This window comes from Caloenas nicobarica, chromosome 11 (genome assembly GCF_036013445.1).
Source record: "Caloenas nicobarica isolate bCalNic1 chromosome 11, bCalNic1.hap1, whole genome shotgun sequence".
In the NCBI taxonomy this organism is placed as follows: domain Eukaryota; kingdom Metazoa; phylum Chordata; class Aves; order Columbiformes; family Columbidae; genus Caloenas; species Caloenas nicobarica.
In genome coordinates this window covers 2,311,501-2,328,174 of record NC_088255.1, presented here as the reverse complement: position 1 = coordinate 2,328,174, position 16,674 = coordinate 2,311,501, and the positions used below count along the sequence as shown (strand labels likewise).

At 53.4% G+C, this 16,674-nt stretch overlaps 1 protein-coding gene across 1 annotated transcript; it reads right to left on the bottom strand.

Annotated features, from left to right (window-relative positions):
* Window positions 1–5,086: 5,086 nt before the first annotated feature.
* Window positions 5,087–7,987, bottom strand: BARX1 (BARX homeobox 1). Its single transcript, XM_065642867.1, has 4 exons — window positions 7,783–7,987; window positions 5,826–6,114; window positions 5,599–5,683; window positions 5,087–5,251 (listed from the first exon to the last, which is right to left on the bottom strand). Exons 1-4 carry the CDS (start codon window positions 7,985–7,987, stop codon window positions 5,087–5,089), a joined length of 744 nt encoding a protein of 247 aa, XP_065498939.1.
* Between the last annotated feature and the right edge of the window lie 8,687 nt (window positions 7,988–16,674).

Here is a 16,674-nt window from a genome sequence, read left to right as displayed (position 1 = left end):
AAACAACCAAATTTGTAATGACCTCAATCCAGCATTTTAAGTTAAGACAAATGTCTAATAACTGTACTTCACATGCTGGTTAATGATTTTCAGATAATTTGGCTGAACTCAATAGATCATATTGATTCCTTCGTTATATTTTTATCCAAAAGAGTGATAAAAAGTGCCAGATAGATGTGAACTCTTTTCTCCCCAGGTCCAGGAAGGCCTAACCCACCCCAGCTTCAGCTCAGCACACACACATTGTGCCAGGCAATGTATCTTAGCAGTGCCAGAGGGGCACAGGCTGCAGCATCCCCCTCCATCCCCTCACATCTTAACCCTCCATTCGCACTGCATCCCCCTCTGGCCTCCCCAGCCGTTATCCCTACATCCCCACACACCCCCCTGCATCATCCCCACATCTCTCCACGTTCCCCCCTCCATCCACCTCACATCCCTCCGCACATGCCCTTGCATCTCCCGCATCCCCTCAAAACCCCCAGCTTCCCTCCCTGCAACCCTCTGCATCCCTCGATATTCCCCCCAACCTCCTGTATCCCCCCCACATCCTCTCCCACCCCACGCACATGCCCTTGCAACCCCTGCATCCCTTCACACCCCCACATACATTCCCACACCCCGCTCCATCCTCTCCATGGTTCCTCCCCCCCAAAACCACCAGAGCAGAACAGGCAGCATTAAGACTGTACTTTTGTGGGTTTTTTGGTGGGGAATGCCCACGAGACATTGCTGTAGGGTCAATTTTTGCATTCAGAAGGGCAGAGCAGATCTCCGCTTGCCTCACAGGTCTGGAGCAGAGAATCAGGGCAATGTCACTGCCCCACAGCAACAGGACACCCCCTCAGCGCACCGACACGGTGCCCACTCCGCCCCCACCAGAACAAGCACTCCCGCGCTTTTACCTCACTATAAACCCTGTGTCATTAATCTTAAAATCCTCTGGCTCCACGGAGATATTTTTAAATTGACCTTGGTGAAAAAGCAGAACCTTTCTCAGGTTTCCCCGAGATGTTTCACAAAAAGGGAATTTAGGATGTTTGAATTGGAAACTCATGTAAATGGATTTTTGTTCAGAAAACTGTTGTAACGTTTGCCGATTAACTGTGACCCGATTAGCATTCAAACATGGCAAGAACCCACTTTTGGTGCTGCTTTTCCAGCCTTCAATGTATGTCCTTCTGCTTTGTTTATGGAGAAAACATACACTGTTTTACCTATACTGGTGTAATGAACATGATAGAGTTCCCCAGCGTGGATGCATTTCTGCCAGAATAAATGAGTTTTCCCAAAACAGCTCATTTATATGCAGACAAGAGAATAAACATCAGGCATATTAGCTACAGGTATACTTTACTGGCTGCAGAATTACATGGCACTGGCAAAGGACCCTCGGGGCAGGGGGGAGCTTTTCGGGTGCTTTGGGGTGCTGCAGAGAGAGATGATCCCTATGTGCAGAACATGCTCTGAGGAGAAATCACAGCACTGAAGAAATTCATCAAGATCTTCCCCAGGGCTCCTGTCCGACATCTCCAAGTGTCTGGGCTGACACATCTCGCTGCTGAACTGTTGTTAATGTGGGTATCGCCCATCACAGCCTAACAGCATCCATACTCGTTCATTACAGCTGTAAAAGGTAATTAGAAAATGAAGCTATCCTGCACTAACAAAAATTATTCATCAGCACTAAACCCATATGCTGGTGAGGCCTGTTATAATTTCTTCATGGTTGCTCACCCACCAGCAAAGGATGCTGGTTGAGGTGAGCCCCAGAGACCGGTTTGTAAATGCAGTCAGATATTATCAAAGTGCATCTGAAGGGCCGTCACTAATAGCTGACGGCACTTCCCTTTGCTTTTCAAAGAGAAGGTGACACCTCGCTGCGACCGCTCTGCTCCCGGCTCTGAGGTACAATGCCACACCAGCCAGCCCAGCAAGGAAATCAAATGGGAAATCAAACTTTAACAGAAAATAACACAGAAAGTCATTAAGAGAAAATTACCTGCAACAACAACAAATTTACCAGGTAAAAAAAGAAAAAAGACAACACCGCACTAGTCAAGCTTATCGTCAGTTACTTCCAACAGACTTCTCATGTGACTGAGAGGACTTTAGGTTCTATTAGCACCAGTGACAAAGTGGGGAGGGCTCCGCAGCTCAGGACATATGCACTCAGCTCCTTCCAAAGCGAGAGTTCGTCATTAAAATCTTTACAAACAAAAAAATGTTTCTAGGCAAGCGGCTCCGAACATGGAGCCCGTTAAGCGAAGGTCACGGTACGCTTCTGGAGGTTCAGTGTTTTCATTCACGGCGTGTTTACACACTCAAATATGCTCCGAGCCGGTTGCTTACGAGCAGCGGGAGCGCACCCCGGTGCCCTGCGCGGCCGGAGCCTCCCGGCTCTGCTCATGAACGTTCATCTCCCACCTGCATTTATTCTGCTGGAGGAAAAAGCCGAGGGGCAGATGGCAGGAACAGGGACACTCCGGTCTGCCGAGGTCCCCGCCGTCAGCCCCGCGCAGGCGGTGGCTCCGGGGCCGCTGTTAACGACGGGGGAGATGCTCCCCCGAGCGCCCGACGGAGATTTTCCTGCGGGGTGGTGGGGGGGAGCAGAGAAAGTTTTTTTTCCTCTGGATCTTGCGGGGAAGCACGAAACGGCCGATACGCAGCCCCCGGAGAGACGCCCCTGCGCGGGTGCGCAGCCTGCGCTGCCCAGGGCTCCCGGGAAGCGGGGCGATGCGGTGCGGGGCGCGGCGGCCCGGGGCTGCGCTCCGCCTGCAGCCCGCACCCCCCGGGCACGGCCGGTCCTCGGCCCCGGCTCAGCAGAAAACGCGCCCCTGATTTTCTAGAAAAGAATAAAATAATGTCCGTTATTTAATGCCCTTCTAGTCCGCGAAAAATAATCACTTTACGGTCTGCGAAAAATAATCACTTGTCCGCCACTTACTCATGTGAAAAGAAAATATTAACATTATATCGTAAGAGCGATAGTAATAACTGAAGCCTGGCTATTTCCACATCTCTGTTGAACATTGGCGATGGACACAGCTTATCGTTCTGTTAATTTACGTTAACGCAGCAGTGAATCTACCTTTTAATTAAGAACGGCTGCTGTTTTCAAGAGCGCCGAAGTCGTTAGCCTGTAACCTAACCAGAAACAATAGCCAGAAGATAAAATAAAGAAGCGACAGAGTCAAACATACCCCGTGTACTGCTCACAACGAGGGACTCCGCAGCCCGCCCGGCTCCCCCACCCGCGACACCGCCGCCTTTCCCCTCCCCGACGTTAATCCTTGTCCCCAGGTTAAATAAAACATTTCAAAGGAATTGCTTGTTTAAATATATAAGTCATTTTAGTGTAAGAATATGAACTTGCTTCCTGTTTATTCAGCAATGGCCGTATCCTGTGCTTACAAACACTCCATCGCTCATCCCGGGAGTTTATTTAACCTGGGATAAAGGAATCCACCCGGGCATCCCCCGAGCCGGGACGGGGCAGGGGGGACACCCGGACCTCCGCTCACCTCCTCACCCGCCGCCTCGCTTCAGCGATCCGGACCCCCGGAGTGTTGTGGAACAGGCAAACGAGGGAAACCGGGAATAACCGTGTCAGGAACGGGGCGACTTCAGCGCAGACTCAACTCGGCGCCCACCGAGGGCTTCACCAGCGGCAGGCTCGGAGCTATTTTCAATTAAAGCCCGTAAACGCTGCCAGCGCGGCTCCTTTCCCGCCGGGACACTGCCTTCGTGCCGTTATCGAGGGATGGAGGTGTCACAGAAAGCCAGCTCCAGTGCCGGGCTGTGTCGGGTTAGAGATGGACCGTCCCGGGGGCTCCGCCGTCGCAACCAGCCCTTAAGGCTCCCCCGAGGCTGCCGCTGCAGCTGGGAGGGCGGGAGGTGCTAATTACCACCTTTAATTGGGAGGCCGGCCTAATTAGCACCCCTGCAGCAGGGGCTTGGTCCGGGCCCGCCCGCCGGTCACCTCCCGGCCGCACAGCACCGCGCCAGCACCGCGCCAGCACCGCCTCTGGTCCCGCTTTTCTTCCCGTGGTGCTTCTGCTCTTTACCAGGATGGTGGTAATTGCACGTCTCTCTACGGCTTTATATCTCGATTAAAAAATATCTACAGCAGGGACCGCGAGAAAACAATTTAAAAATAGGTAAAATAAAAAAGCAAAATGTTACGATTTCATGCTACGTCGCATCAGTTGACAAAGAGCCCTGGGAAGGCGACGGGAGATGGCGGGAGAGTGCGGGACCGGCCGGGCCCGGTCAGGGGGGTGACGGGCTGGGCCACGCTGCGGTTTGGAAAAGACTCGCTCAGGCTGCTCGCTGTCGTGTGTTATCAGACGTCCTGCCCCAGCCACGTTTTGAACAAGCACAATTTAGGATGCGCAGTGCGGAATCTAGTTAGCGTATCTGTCAGCAATTAACGTGTCTATAAAACGCGAAAGCATCCAAATTTGCCCGAGCAAAGACTGCGGGTCTTGCCTTTCCCGGCCAAGGGCGGGCCGAGCCGCCAGGGGTGTGATGGGGGAACCCGCTTCGTAATGGTCGGGATAACGCTGCGCTTTGTTCTGCCTCGGTAGACCTGCCTACGAACCTGGATTTGAATCTCTAACCTACCTCCTCGGAAAAAAAAAAAAAAAAGGCATCACATTATTCAAAGCAATAGTTCATAAAATACTTTATTGAAATAAAGTAAATATCTTCGTATTAATAAAACTGATCATAAAATGCAGTTTTCGAATAACTAGGGGCACCACAGGGTTTTAGACAGCGATCAGATGTGAAAAGATGGGATCCAGTGTCCTCCTGGCCGCTCCGGGCCGTCGCACAATACAAGCGTCCGTGGCGCAGCGCTCCGCGGGCGCGGAGAGGAGCGGGAGACGGAGACGCGACCGACCGAAACCGCCCAGTTCACCGGAGACCGAAGGCGACCGTGAGCACGGACCGTGCTGTCCCTCGTCCTCTGCCCCCAGGGCCGCCGCGGGCGGGCGGAGACGCGCGGGGCCGGCGCCGGGCTGGGCGGGCAGCGGCCGGAGGGGCGGCCGGGGCCGGCGGCGGTGGGGCCGGGCGGGCACTCTCACTCCTCCTGGCTGACCTCGGCCGGCGAGCCCAGGCTCTCGGGCGGCTTCTCGGCGTCCCGGGCTCGCTCCTGCTCCGAGAGCTGCTCGCTGCTGGGGATGGAGTTCTTCTTGGGGCGGCCCTTGGGCTTGGTGGGGGACTCCAGGCCGCCCCCCTGCAACACCTGCGAGGCAGGGAGGGGGCAGAAGAGGGGGGCACTCCGGTAAAACCGTGCTGCCATGCGCCCGAGGCGGGAGGAACGTCCCTCTCCCCCGTCCCCCAGACCGAGGCACCGCGCCCGGGCCGTAGCCAGGGGAGCAACCCCGTGGCTGCCGCTGCAGCTCCTCCCGGCCGCGCCGATCGCCCTTGGCACCCGGGGCCGAGCTACAAAACCGGGCGGCCTCGGACCGGGGGCGTCCGGTGGGGGCCCAGGCGATGCGGGCCTTAACCGCCGGGACCGTAATTATTTTTTTTTTGGCCGGGGCCGGCATGCAGAAGGACGAGCCCGCAGGGCAGGACTCGGACACTTACTATTTTCTTCCATTTCATGCGCCTGTTCTGATACCATGTTTTCACCTGGAGTTGGCTGAGCCCCAGCGATTCGGCCAGGTCTATTCTGCGGGCGAGAGAGAGAGACGGTGAGGCCCGGCAACTTTCGTCTCGGCTGGTAGCTTTCCTCCTTTTGCCGCAAAAAAAAAAAAATGAGCCCCTATCCCGTCCCATCCCATCCCCGGTCCGGAGGGTCTGGCATCCCTTACCTATCGGGCGTGGAGAGATATTTCTGCTTCTCGAAGCGCTTCTCCAGCCCCATGAGCTGCAGCTCGGTGAAGACGGTGCGGCTGCGGCGTCCCTTCTTGGCCTTGCTGCCCGGCTCCGGGGGGCCCGGCTCCAGCTTGCCGCGGAGGTGCAGCTCCAGCGGGAGATGGGGCGAGGCGGAGCCGCCCTGCAGCCCCGAGCCGGCGGCCAGCAGCGCCGAGCCCAGCCCCGAGCAGCCCAAGGGAGCCAGGGGGAACTTGAACACGGCTGCCGGCTCCGCCTTTAGCACCGCTGAGGAGGGAGAGAAGGATCGTCAGCGCCGGGCAACCCTCGGCCCGGCCCCCGGGGCCCACTGGGGCTGCAGGGTGCCTCGTTTTCCCCGGTGATCAGACCCTGCAAGGACCCCGGACCCTTCTCCGTCTTTCCCGGCAACGACCCCGCGATGAGCAGCGGAGTCCCGCGGATCAAGGGTCGGGTCCCCCCAGCTCCGCCGCCTGCGCCGTACATTTTAGCCTTCAACGGGCAGTTGCTAATTACGGAATGGCTTGGAAGGTTACAAGTAGAAATAGTTTAAATCAACCGAAAAGCGTTTCCCTCCACTGCCACCAACAGCCGCCGGGCCCGCTGCAGCCGGCTGAGCCCCGGCGGGCGTCCCGGGTTTTCCCTCCCGAGCATTTTCGATGCATTTCAGGACATTTTCGACGAGGGAACAATTTATATCCCTCCCAGTGCACTGGAGCCTCACGGTTTTCCAATGAAGACGCTGACAGGGAGAGTTTCCAGAGGGAGCGAGGGCGAGGATGTTCCCGGCCCAAGCCGCGGCCGCAAAGCCATTCCGCTCCGCGGTGGGCTGGGGCCGCTGCCCGGCCCCGGCTCGGCTCGGTTGGCCCCGGCTCGGCTCGGTTGGCCCCGGCCCTCCCAGCCGCCGCTTCCCAGGGCCGCCGCCCCGGCCTGGGCCCGCGAACCCAGCGCTGGTCCCAAATTTAGGCCGCTCCAGGGCCTGATCCTTCTCCCGCTGAACCTGGGCCACAAAGAGCCTTTTAGCTGGTCGACTGTTACAAATAGTTCTGCCCGTCTTGAAAATAATACTGCTTTCCAGATATTCTAATATACGTTGCTCCCTTGCTGTGAGATTTGGTGCTTTCCTCTTTCCCTTTAATAAGGAAAACAAGAAATAGGGATCCTCCTATTCCGTTCGTTTCAACGGATAAAGAGCGGCATCTCTGCAGACTAGGATCCCTTAGGACATGAAAGCTTTCGCAATCACATATTAGATACTGGCGTCTAAAATATATTAAATACTGGCGTTTAAAAAAAAAAAAAAAGAAAAAAAAAGAAAAAAGAAAACCCAAACAAAAAACCCTATATCATTAATACGCAGCATTTTTCCTAGATACTATATCAGACTGGATAGAGCACGCTGGGTCCCTCTTAAAGTAAATGTAAGTATATTATCTATGTATGTAAGTACATTATCTATATTAAATATATAATGTATCTATGCCGGGTTTCCAGCTAAATCCGTGTCCGCAGAGCACTGTGCCGCCTCTTGCAGACATACAGATACATACCCCATTGCGTAGCGATTCACACCTCATCCCAAAAAACCACGAAAAAACCGAAAAACAACAACGGTCTCCCCGTGGAGTTCAATGGCCGTTCTGTGCAGGCGGCGTTGGAGCCGTAAATCCGCTTTCTTCAGTTTAGGCCCAAGCTTTTCGCCAGGCTCCAGGCTGGCAGCTTCCCGCGGCACGGCGAGGGGATGCGCAGGGCCGCCAAAGCCCGGTGGCTATTTTTTTTAGGCAAAATTCACGAAGTTTTCTTCAAGGAGACCGGCTGTAAAACGCGCTCGAGTACATCAGCGGGAAACGCCTCCCCGCCCCGCTCCCGCAGCCCCCAGCCCGCTCCCTCGCAGCCGCGGGACCCCTCAGGGTTCGGGGACCCCCCCCGGGGACGTACCGAGGTGGTTGTGGTAGGGCCGGGCGGAGAGCAGCGCCTGCACCCCGAACTTGAGCAGCTCCCCGGCCGGCGCGGCCCCCTTGGCGTCCGGGGGGTCGGTGAGGATCTCCTCGATCATGAAGCTGCGGTAGCGATGCGAGCGGTGGTCGGGAAAGGCTTCGGCCGGGAAGTAGTGCCCGGCCCCCAGCTCCAGCGGGTGCTGCATCCTCGTAGCCGCCCGGGATGGGGGGAGCCCCGGCCGCCCTAGCGCAGCCCCCCGGCCGGCGCTGCTGACAGCCGGGCAGCGGGGCGCCCCGCGGGGGCTCTGCCCATCGCCCCGCCGCCCCCTACCCTGCCCCTGCCCCTACGGGCCGGGCCCGGTGCGGGCCCCCCAGCGCGAGTGGCCCGGGACCGCCCTGAGCAGCGCGGCGGGCTGGAGCCGTTACCGCCGCATGCACACGGGGCGCGGCACCGGGGAGCGACTCTCCGCCCCGGGACGGCGGGCAGCGGCCTATTATACCGCCGGCCCCGGCGGGGCTGTCAGCGCTGCGGGGGAGGGCGCGGGAGGGGCTGCGGAGGAAGGAAGGGGCCGGGGCGGGCGAGTACCTGGAAGCGAGAGGTTACAGCAGAGCATTTGATCCCCTGCCATATAAAGCAAATTAGCCTTTCTGCCCGCCGCGGGAGAGCAGACACCCAAACAAGAGCGCGGCCTCGGCCCCATGCCCGTTCCCATCCCCATCCTCGTTCCCATCCTCGTTCCCATCCTCGTCCCCATCCCCGTTCCCATCCCCGTGCCCATCCACGTCCCCATCCCTATCCCTGTCCCCATACTCTTCCCCTTACGCAATCCCAACCCCATCCCCGTCCTCATGCCTACCCCTGTCTTCATCTCCATCCCTCTTACCATCCTCGTCCCCGTCCTCCTGCCCATGCCCATCTCCATCCCTGTCCTCACCTCCATCCCTGTCCCCATCCCCGGGGCTGGCGGGGGAGCCGCGTCTCCAGGACGCGCCCGGCCGGAGGGGGCAAGACACGGAGCCACCCGCGGGGACCGCCCCGCCACCTGCCCGGGCCACCCGCCCCCTGCGCCGGCTCCCCTCGGGGGGACCAGCCCCGCGGCCCCGGCCCTGGACCCGCAGGTCCCTCCCGGCGGGGAAGGGCCGCAGCCCGCGGCATCACCGGCGGCTCGGAGCCCTCGGGGCAGCCCCGGTACGGTGGTCGGGGGGAGCCAGGGCCCGGAGGAGCCGGCGCAGCCCGAGGGGAGGCGAGTCCTCGCTGCCCTTCGAGGGGGTCCGGCCAGGCGCCCTCAGCTACCGGCTCCCTCCGGGCCTCGGCCACATCACTGTAACAACTGAAAGGAGCTGGTCAGGGAACGAGACCGAACTCAGCACGAAGCGGAGCGTTATCCTAGACTTTTATAGTCTTTTCACGAATATTTTGCTCGGTACAACGGGATTCGTTTAATTCCCCTTTAGCCCGTGTCATGTAAGACAGCAGATAATTACTGAGTGGTCCCTACTCATTACTGACGTACTTCATGCAAGATTTATGCACGGGAGTCCCAACGCTCATGATCCCCAGCAGAAAATATAGGAACGGATTAGAGGGGGGATGATTTCGGCGAAGCCCCGGCAGGATGCCCTGTTCCCACGGCGGGATCGGCACCGGACACGCGGGACCGCGCGTCGATGATTTCCACAGGAGGTATCCCACGGACCCAGCGCAGCCGCTCCTCTGCTATGGAACTGGCCCAGGCAGAGGAGCGGGTGTCGGGCTCATTCCCGGGGCAAGGGGAGCTCAGCCTTCGCCTTAATGGTTTTCGACCAAAAAAGGGGATTTCGGCACGTTTTCCCGGGGTCTGCGGGGGATGCGTGTGGGCGTGCGGACCTGCCGGCGGGGTCTTGCCCGGCCCCGCTCCGCCGAGCCGCGGGCAGCGAGGCAGGACGGGACCACCACGGGGGTCACCCATGGATGGCTTCTTCCCACGGGGACACGCGTCCCAGCCGCGGCGCAAACAGCGCTCCGTGACCGTCGGAGGCCGGGGGTCCAGCCGGCACCCCCGGCTCCCCGCGTCCCGGGGCTCCCCCGCACTGTCCCGGCTCAGCGCTTCTTGCCGGGCTACACGCCGCGGTTCCCGGCCGGCAACACGCGTGGGGGGACCCGCAGCCAGCAAAGGCAGCGAGCAGCCCCGGGATGGACTTTGCACAGGTCCTGGCTTCTGGGACCCTCGGAGGACCGGGACACCCGGGCCGGTATTTTTAATTAAATCGTGGCAGAAGGTATATGTGGAGGCGTCTAAAGAACCATGGAGAACACGAGGCCGAGACGCTTACTCTTGTAGGCGTTACATAAATCCTACTGTCCTGTCCGTTCACCGTACTACTCAACCATTGCATTCGACAAAATAGAGGTGTTCCTTGATTTAATTTATGCTCGGTACTTCCCCTGCCTTCCCAGATAACCTGCTCCATATGTTTACTGCCACTTGTACAGAGCAGTTCGGCATCGATCTTTTTTTTCCTGTTTTCTCCACGTTTCTTCAGTTTAAAATTATGCCACTTGCTCTGTGAAACAGTAACGAGTTGAAAAACACGGTATTAGCCCTCCCCTGACTTCTGTTAGAGGGTTGTCATTTATTCAGACATCACTCTTAGTGTTGGGACCGCCAGCGAGTCCGTGACACACGACAAAGCAGTGGCCGTGTTGGGAGCCAGCAGCATCCCTGTCACACCTGCCCATCCCTCCGGGGAGTCCGAACCGAGGTTAACAGGGCCCCAAAAATCCGAACAAAAACCCTCCCAGTTTCCTTACGTGGCTTTTTGTCCGCCCATCTTTTGCCCATCTTCTGCATTTAGATCAGAAGGTATTTTCATGCCAAGGCACTGATTTCTAACGGCCGAGGCAAAAGAGGCCTTTGGAATTATTGTAATAAATAACAAAGAGAATAATTATGAGTAAAGTGAGAAGAATTTGTGTCACATTCGAGCGAACAGACAAATCCACATCGGATTGTTTAAACAATCTCACATCTGAGACTAGCATACTCATAAACAAATAGTACGCATAAAATATATTACCAACCTCCCCCCCCGCCCCCTTGCATTTTTTTTTCTTTAAAATAAAACAAAATCATGGATAATTGTAGATATTCACACCCCCCTCGCCATTCCTGAGCAGGTAATATTCAGTGCAGTACAGACCTGGTATAATTTCCTAGCAATTACCTTTGATAATTAAAGGTTTTACGTATGATACCTTGTGAAACATCTGCCCCGAGGCTGCTTGTGTGAGCAGGGGGGAGGATCACACAGCAGCAACTGCTCCCGGGAGCCGGCCTGCAGCCCCCAAATTCCATTAAAAAACAAAACAAAACAAAAACGTCCACGGAAAACGCTCGTGTTGTAGGATTTTGATGCTGCACTATGAGAAAGGAAGGACGAACCTCACGATCCGGCTGCACTCACAGTCCATAATTTAAAATCGTTGCAAAGCAAATCCTATAGCTAACAGTATGTCAGTTAATATTTTTAAAATTGCGGTTCTTATAGTGCCCGAAATTGTCTAATTCCCGTGCTTTTACAGAGCACCTAAACCCGCCCTCTCATTTTGCATCACTCCGTCCGGTAGATACAATCCTCAGCGGTTCATATAATCTCTTTTTTATAAACAGCATCACTTCATCGTTGAAGTTCTGCAAAATACGTGGGGCTTTAGGGAGGAATTGGATGAACAAGCTGCAGGCCCTAGATTTTATACCCTTTTTTTTTTTTTTTTCCCCTGGAAGGGAATCACCTTTCTCTGCTCCTCATTTATGTTTTGTTGTTGTTGTCGTTTTTCTTGCACCAGGGACAGAATTTATATAACTGTTAGAAATACAGACTATTTCTAGAGTTAGCTATTTTAAAATAATTTTATACAAACGTATGCAACTAGTTTCATAAATTGCCAATACAAACTATCTAATTGAGGCGGTTTTCTGTTCTTAATTTTATGCAAAAGGGGAACGCGTTTTTAAAGCTTCTTCTGCTTACTTTTACACTTCAGATATCTTGATAGATGTCTCTGTTTTGGCCGGGTAACTCAGAAAACTAGTCCAACTAGTACAAATTTTGCTGTGAAGAAGGAAACAAGTTCACCCGGTGGTTTAAAATTCTTCACCGGGGTAGGAGTAATTTTGCTTCGCTGATTCACCGCCGTTTTGACGGGAAGAAGAGTTTTGCCGAATTTTGCACATCGCCGGCCCGTCGGTTAAGTTCTCACAGTATTCTCCGAACTCCAACAACTCTAACGCGAAAAAAAGAACCAAATTAAAACTCTTTTGCCTCCTGGATCCCTCAGGAAACATCCCAAGCGGGAAAACATTTTTACACAAAAAGGGCGACAAACGAACCCCGCTCTTGCCAGCGCCGCCGGGGCGATCCGACCCACCCCAGAGTGCAGCGACAGAGCTCGGGGTCCCCGCAGGGCTGTTTGGGGGCGCAGGGCACAGCTCAGGGCTGTCAAACCCAAGTCCTGGCTTGCCCAGGAGCGGGAGGGTCCCCCGGCCCGCACCCCGCTCCCGGGGAACCGGCGCTGCCGTCCCGGCCGATGCGCTGCTCCCGCAAGCGGCGTTTAGATTAATTAATAAGTGGTTTGGTTTGGGGTTTTTTTGCATCAAATCTCTCGATGCATTTCAAACGCAAACACTTCTCGGTTTTTCCAATATCACTTGTTTTTCTGAAAAAAAAAAAAAAAAAAGCTAATAAGACGCCCCCATCCCTGACGTCCGTACCCACCGCCGAGGCGAAGCGGCAGCCGGGCGGACCCGGTCCCCGCAGCCCCCCGCCCCGGCCCAGCCGTGGGGTACCGGGTCGCAGGGCTGTGCCCACCGCCGGCCTCCCCCTCCCCAGCTGCGGGGAAGCGGCGGTGACCCTCATGCCATTGCGGGAACATCATCCCGCAGCCCCTGCCCTTCCCACGGGTGTCCGCGGAGAGGAATTAGTCACAGCCATCCCCGACTCGCTCTCTTCTCATGGCACTTAATAGTCAGGAAATCCACAAAGTGGTACGAAGAGAGTGGAAAACGTGACATCACAGGCTAATTGGGAAGGAGCATTAGGGCTGAGGGAATAGCTCAGTCCTGAGTAATACATTATGTTTAATGGCTGAGTAAAGCTTCATCAGCATTTAAACACGTATCCCTCTAAAAACGATTTTCTGCAAACACCTGGCCTCATCAGACAGTTTGACTATTTCATTATCTTTGAAAGTCACGTTTAGAGAATGCAGTTAGGTTTGAGTGAGGGCTGCGGGGAACCGCGCTCCAGCCCCTTTATTTCCCTGCCATACGAGGTGCATCCCGGCCCTCCCTGCTGCACACACTGCGACAGCGCTCACAAGAGGTGTCCTCCATTTCTGAGCTTTACAAGCGTAAGACAACCATCCCTAAACCTGCTGCTATTGTCTGAATATGTTTAATTTCTGTCCAACAGAATAGCCCACAAAATGCGAACCTTTCCACACGTGCAATGTCCCTCGCCACCAGCAGCACTGGGGACAACACACACCCGAGGGTCACACTCCTCTGCCATGCACAACCACGGACCCACCCATTCCGCCCTAACGTCTCTTCCCCGGCATTGTTTATTTTGCAGAACACCAAAAGAGTGCAGACGGTAAGATGCACACGGTGAAAGATGGCAATTCCCTTTTTTTTTCTTTTTCGTACAGGATTTTAAAATTTTATTTATTAGTTTTAATTTTTCCCTAGTTCACAAGGTGAGGGATGCAATGTGGTTAGGTTTCAAGATGGACAGTATTTCTTCCTCTGTGGACTGATTTCTAGTTATGAAGAGATCTGTTGTCTGAGGGAGCTGGGGCTCTGGAGCTGGAGAAGAGGAGGCTGAGGGCTGACCTCATTCATGGGGATCAATATGGAAAGGGGGAGTGTCAGGAGGATGGAGCCAGGCTCTTCTCGGTGACAACCAGTGATAGGACATGGGGCAATGGGTGCAAACTGGAACACAGGAGGTTCCATCTAAATTTGAGAAGAAACTTCTTCATGGTGAGGGTGCCAGAGCCTGGCCCAGGCTGCCCAGGGAGGTTGTGGAGTCTCCTTCTCTGCAGACATTCCAACCCACCTGGACACCTTCCTGTGTAACCTCATCTGGGTGTTCCTGCTCCGGCGGGGGGATTGGGCTGGATGAGCTTTCGAGGTCCCTTCCAACCCCTGACATTCTGTGGTTCCGAGCATAAACTGCACTGCCAAAAGCGTGGTGGCTACAGCCCCTAAAAACAGTGTCCCAGCTCACAGATGAGTGCAATTGCACTTTCCCTTGTTGACAGCATATGTAACCATGACGGTGTGCGCAGGCCTTGGCCTCCGGTCATGGTCAGCACCAGCCCCCCCGCCCAGGGTTTCATGTCAGAACTGATCTTGCACAGCACAGACACAACCAGAGTTATGGATGTGGAGCTGCACCCGTGAAACTGCAGGTAACAAATGTGTTTTGCAAACGACAGTTAGGAGATATCTAAAAAAAGTTAAAGAGAGTTTCAGTAAATAATTACACTCGATCTAAAATGGCACCTGTGACTGTACTTTCCATTTCTAGATGCTAAATTAGTTTCAGAGAGAAAAAAATGAATTGTCCTTATCACTTTTGAGTTAGGTTAAATTTAAGCAACCCCTGCATTTGTTGCACAATTACGGATGCCCTTAATGATATCACATTAGCCCCTGTGCTGTAAACATTTCAATGTGTGCTTAGGTTATTCACTGTGCGCACAGTCGAGTGACTGGAATAGACTGTTTATAGTTCAAAAAATTAAGCTAATGACCACATCTGCGCAGAGTTGGGGCCTTCAGTTTTTAAAAGTGAAGCGAAGAAACAGAATAAAATCCCTACATTCTTCAGTTTTACGGTTAGCCTCCAGTCAGTTTTGATTCCTGGTTCTCAAGTACTGTGTCAGATTTGGACGGTTTTGGTTTATAGATCAGCAGGGAGATGTTTAAGTAATTTAAAACAATAATGGCTAATTGAAACATTTTCTTTTAAAAATAACAAGATGTTTTATACATAGTAAACTAATATTGACTTCCCAGTCTCTCACAAGCACCACTACGGCTAGTTAAAACTCCATAAGTTAGCTAGCCAATTACATAAAATAGCTTTCATTAAATGCCAAACAATATAAAACAATTAAGTGATGATGGGTTCTTTTCTGTTGGTTTATTTCTTAAACACGCTTTTGATTTGTATGTGTATCTTGTTTTAAAATATGGATACACAAAAAAATAAAGTGCCCCTGCCATAGGGATTAGGAACAGAATTTCTTCTCATTTCCCTAGAAATTAATGGCCCTGGCACAGGAGAAGGGTCTGCAGCCTGGGCTCACCAAAAAAGAAAATCACACCCGCCAGAAATACTTAAGAAAATTGTTGTAAAAATGAACAACCAGGTGTCTGAAATCTCCCGAATGGCTCCTGTTTTTAGCAGATATTCCGCCTGCCAGGCCAAGTGATCTGGGGCAGCTGAAACCTGCATTGACGGCAGCATCAGCCCTATGGACTGAGGCGAATCAGGCGAGTGTTACCCGCTGCGAGGAGCGTTCATAACAAACGGTGATTAAACATATACGGCTTCCCAGACATGAGACACTCAGAAACTGAATATCAATACAACCTCAGGCTATAATTTGAAAAAAAAAAAAAAAAATAGTGCCGTACAGTTTAGAGTTTCTGTATGCTGCTTATGTTCCTAAAAGTCTTTACCTGTTTTAATCTCCATAGCTTGGCTGAGATTCAGGGGATCCTTAGAAATGTAACTTGTTGTTGGAGTCTTGCTCATAAATCAGTACACAAGGTTAAAATATTTAGCAGAGGTACCTGTGCTCAGGTCACAATCGGGCAGGGGCTTGTTCTCCTCATCTTCATCTGAGCAGGGAGCCCTGGCCTGTGACCAAGCTCAGGTGCCTCGTGCTAATGTGCCAGATTTAACCAAACGGAAAACAAGGTTTGGTCCTGAACCAGCTGATATTGGTGGCAGTCGTGTCCCCGGTCCAATGGGAGCGGGATCTGGGTTTGAGGGAACCTGATTTTCATGAGAGATGGCAGGAAGCTGGTGGCACCGGTTCGCAGTGGGTTTTATGCCGTTTCCTATTGTATGGAGCCCCCAAACTTCCAGGGGTACATGCGTCCTGGCCAAAATCACCCCCTGATGTTGTAAGCCAACCTGTGTAAAGGTTCTCTGTATGACTCCTCAGGCCAAGGCTTTGCTTAGCGCATCCTACTCTGAAACCAGCCCAGGTCACAGAAGGATGTGCAAGTGAAATCAAGCCCGATTTTCACAGCGTTCACTTCAGGGGAGGGCTCAGGCAGGTGGGGATTACGTGCTCTGCTCACTCCGTCTTAGATCCCGCACCCTGTATCGACCCTCCCCGGCTTACATTGCTGTCTTCGGATGGGTAAAATTAAATAAAACTAAATAAAATTAATAAACCCACTACATTGTGCTACTTATATCTGCAGAAAGTCTGTCCCATAGATTCACTTCCGTTGGGATGGAAGAAGGAAAGGGTAAATTTTTCTACAGTTGTCAACATTCTCCTCCTGTATCCCGCTTCAGTTGGAAGAATTATGTTTTTCTTATTACCATTCATGGATCAGTCTAATTTAGAATGAAACAGGGAGTTAGGATGGTCATATTTTAATGAAATACTTAAAAAGAAGCAATGTTAATAGAAGTCAATTTGTACGCAGAAAATCCCCCTTGAATGCATGAGATTTTGGGAGAGTCCTTCGTCATTCATGCAAATGGAATTATCTGCATGAAGAAGTTAATTACTCTAAAACCAACAAGCCTCAGGGTATACCCTGGGCCCATATACAGGCTTTATTACCACCCTGAAAACTATAATGAACCTACAAATTCT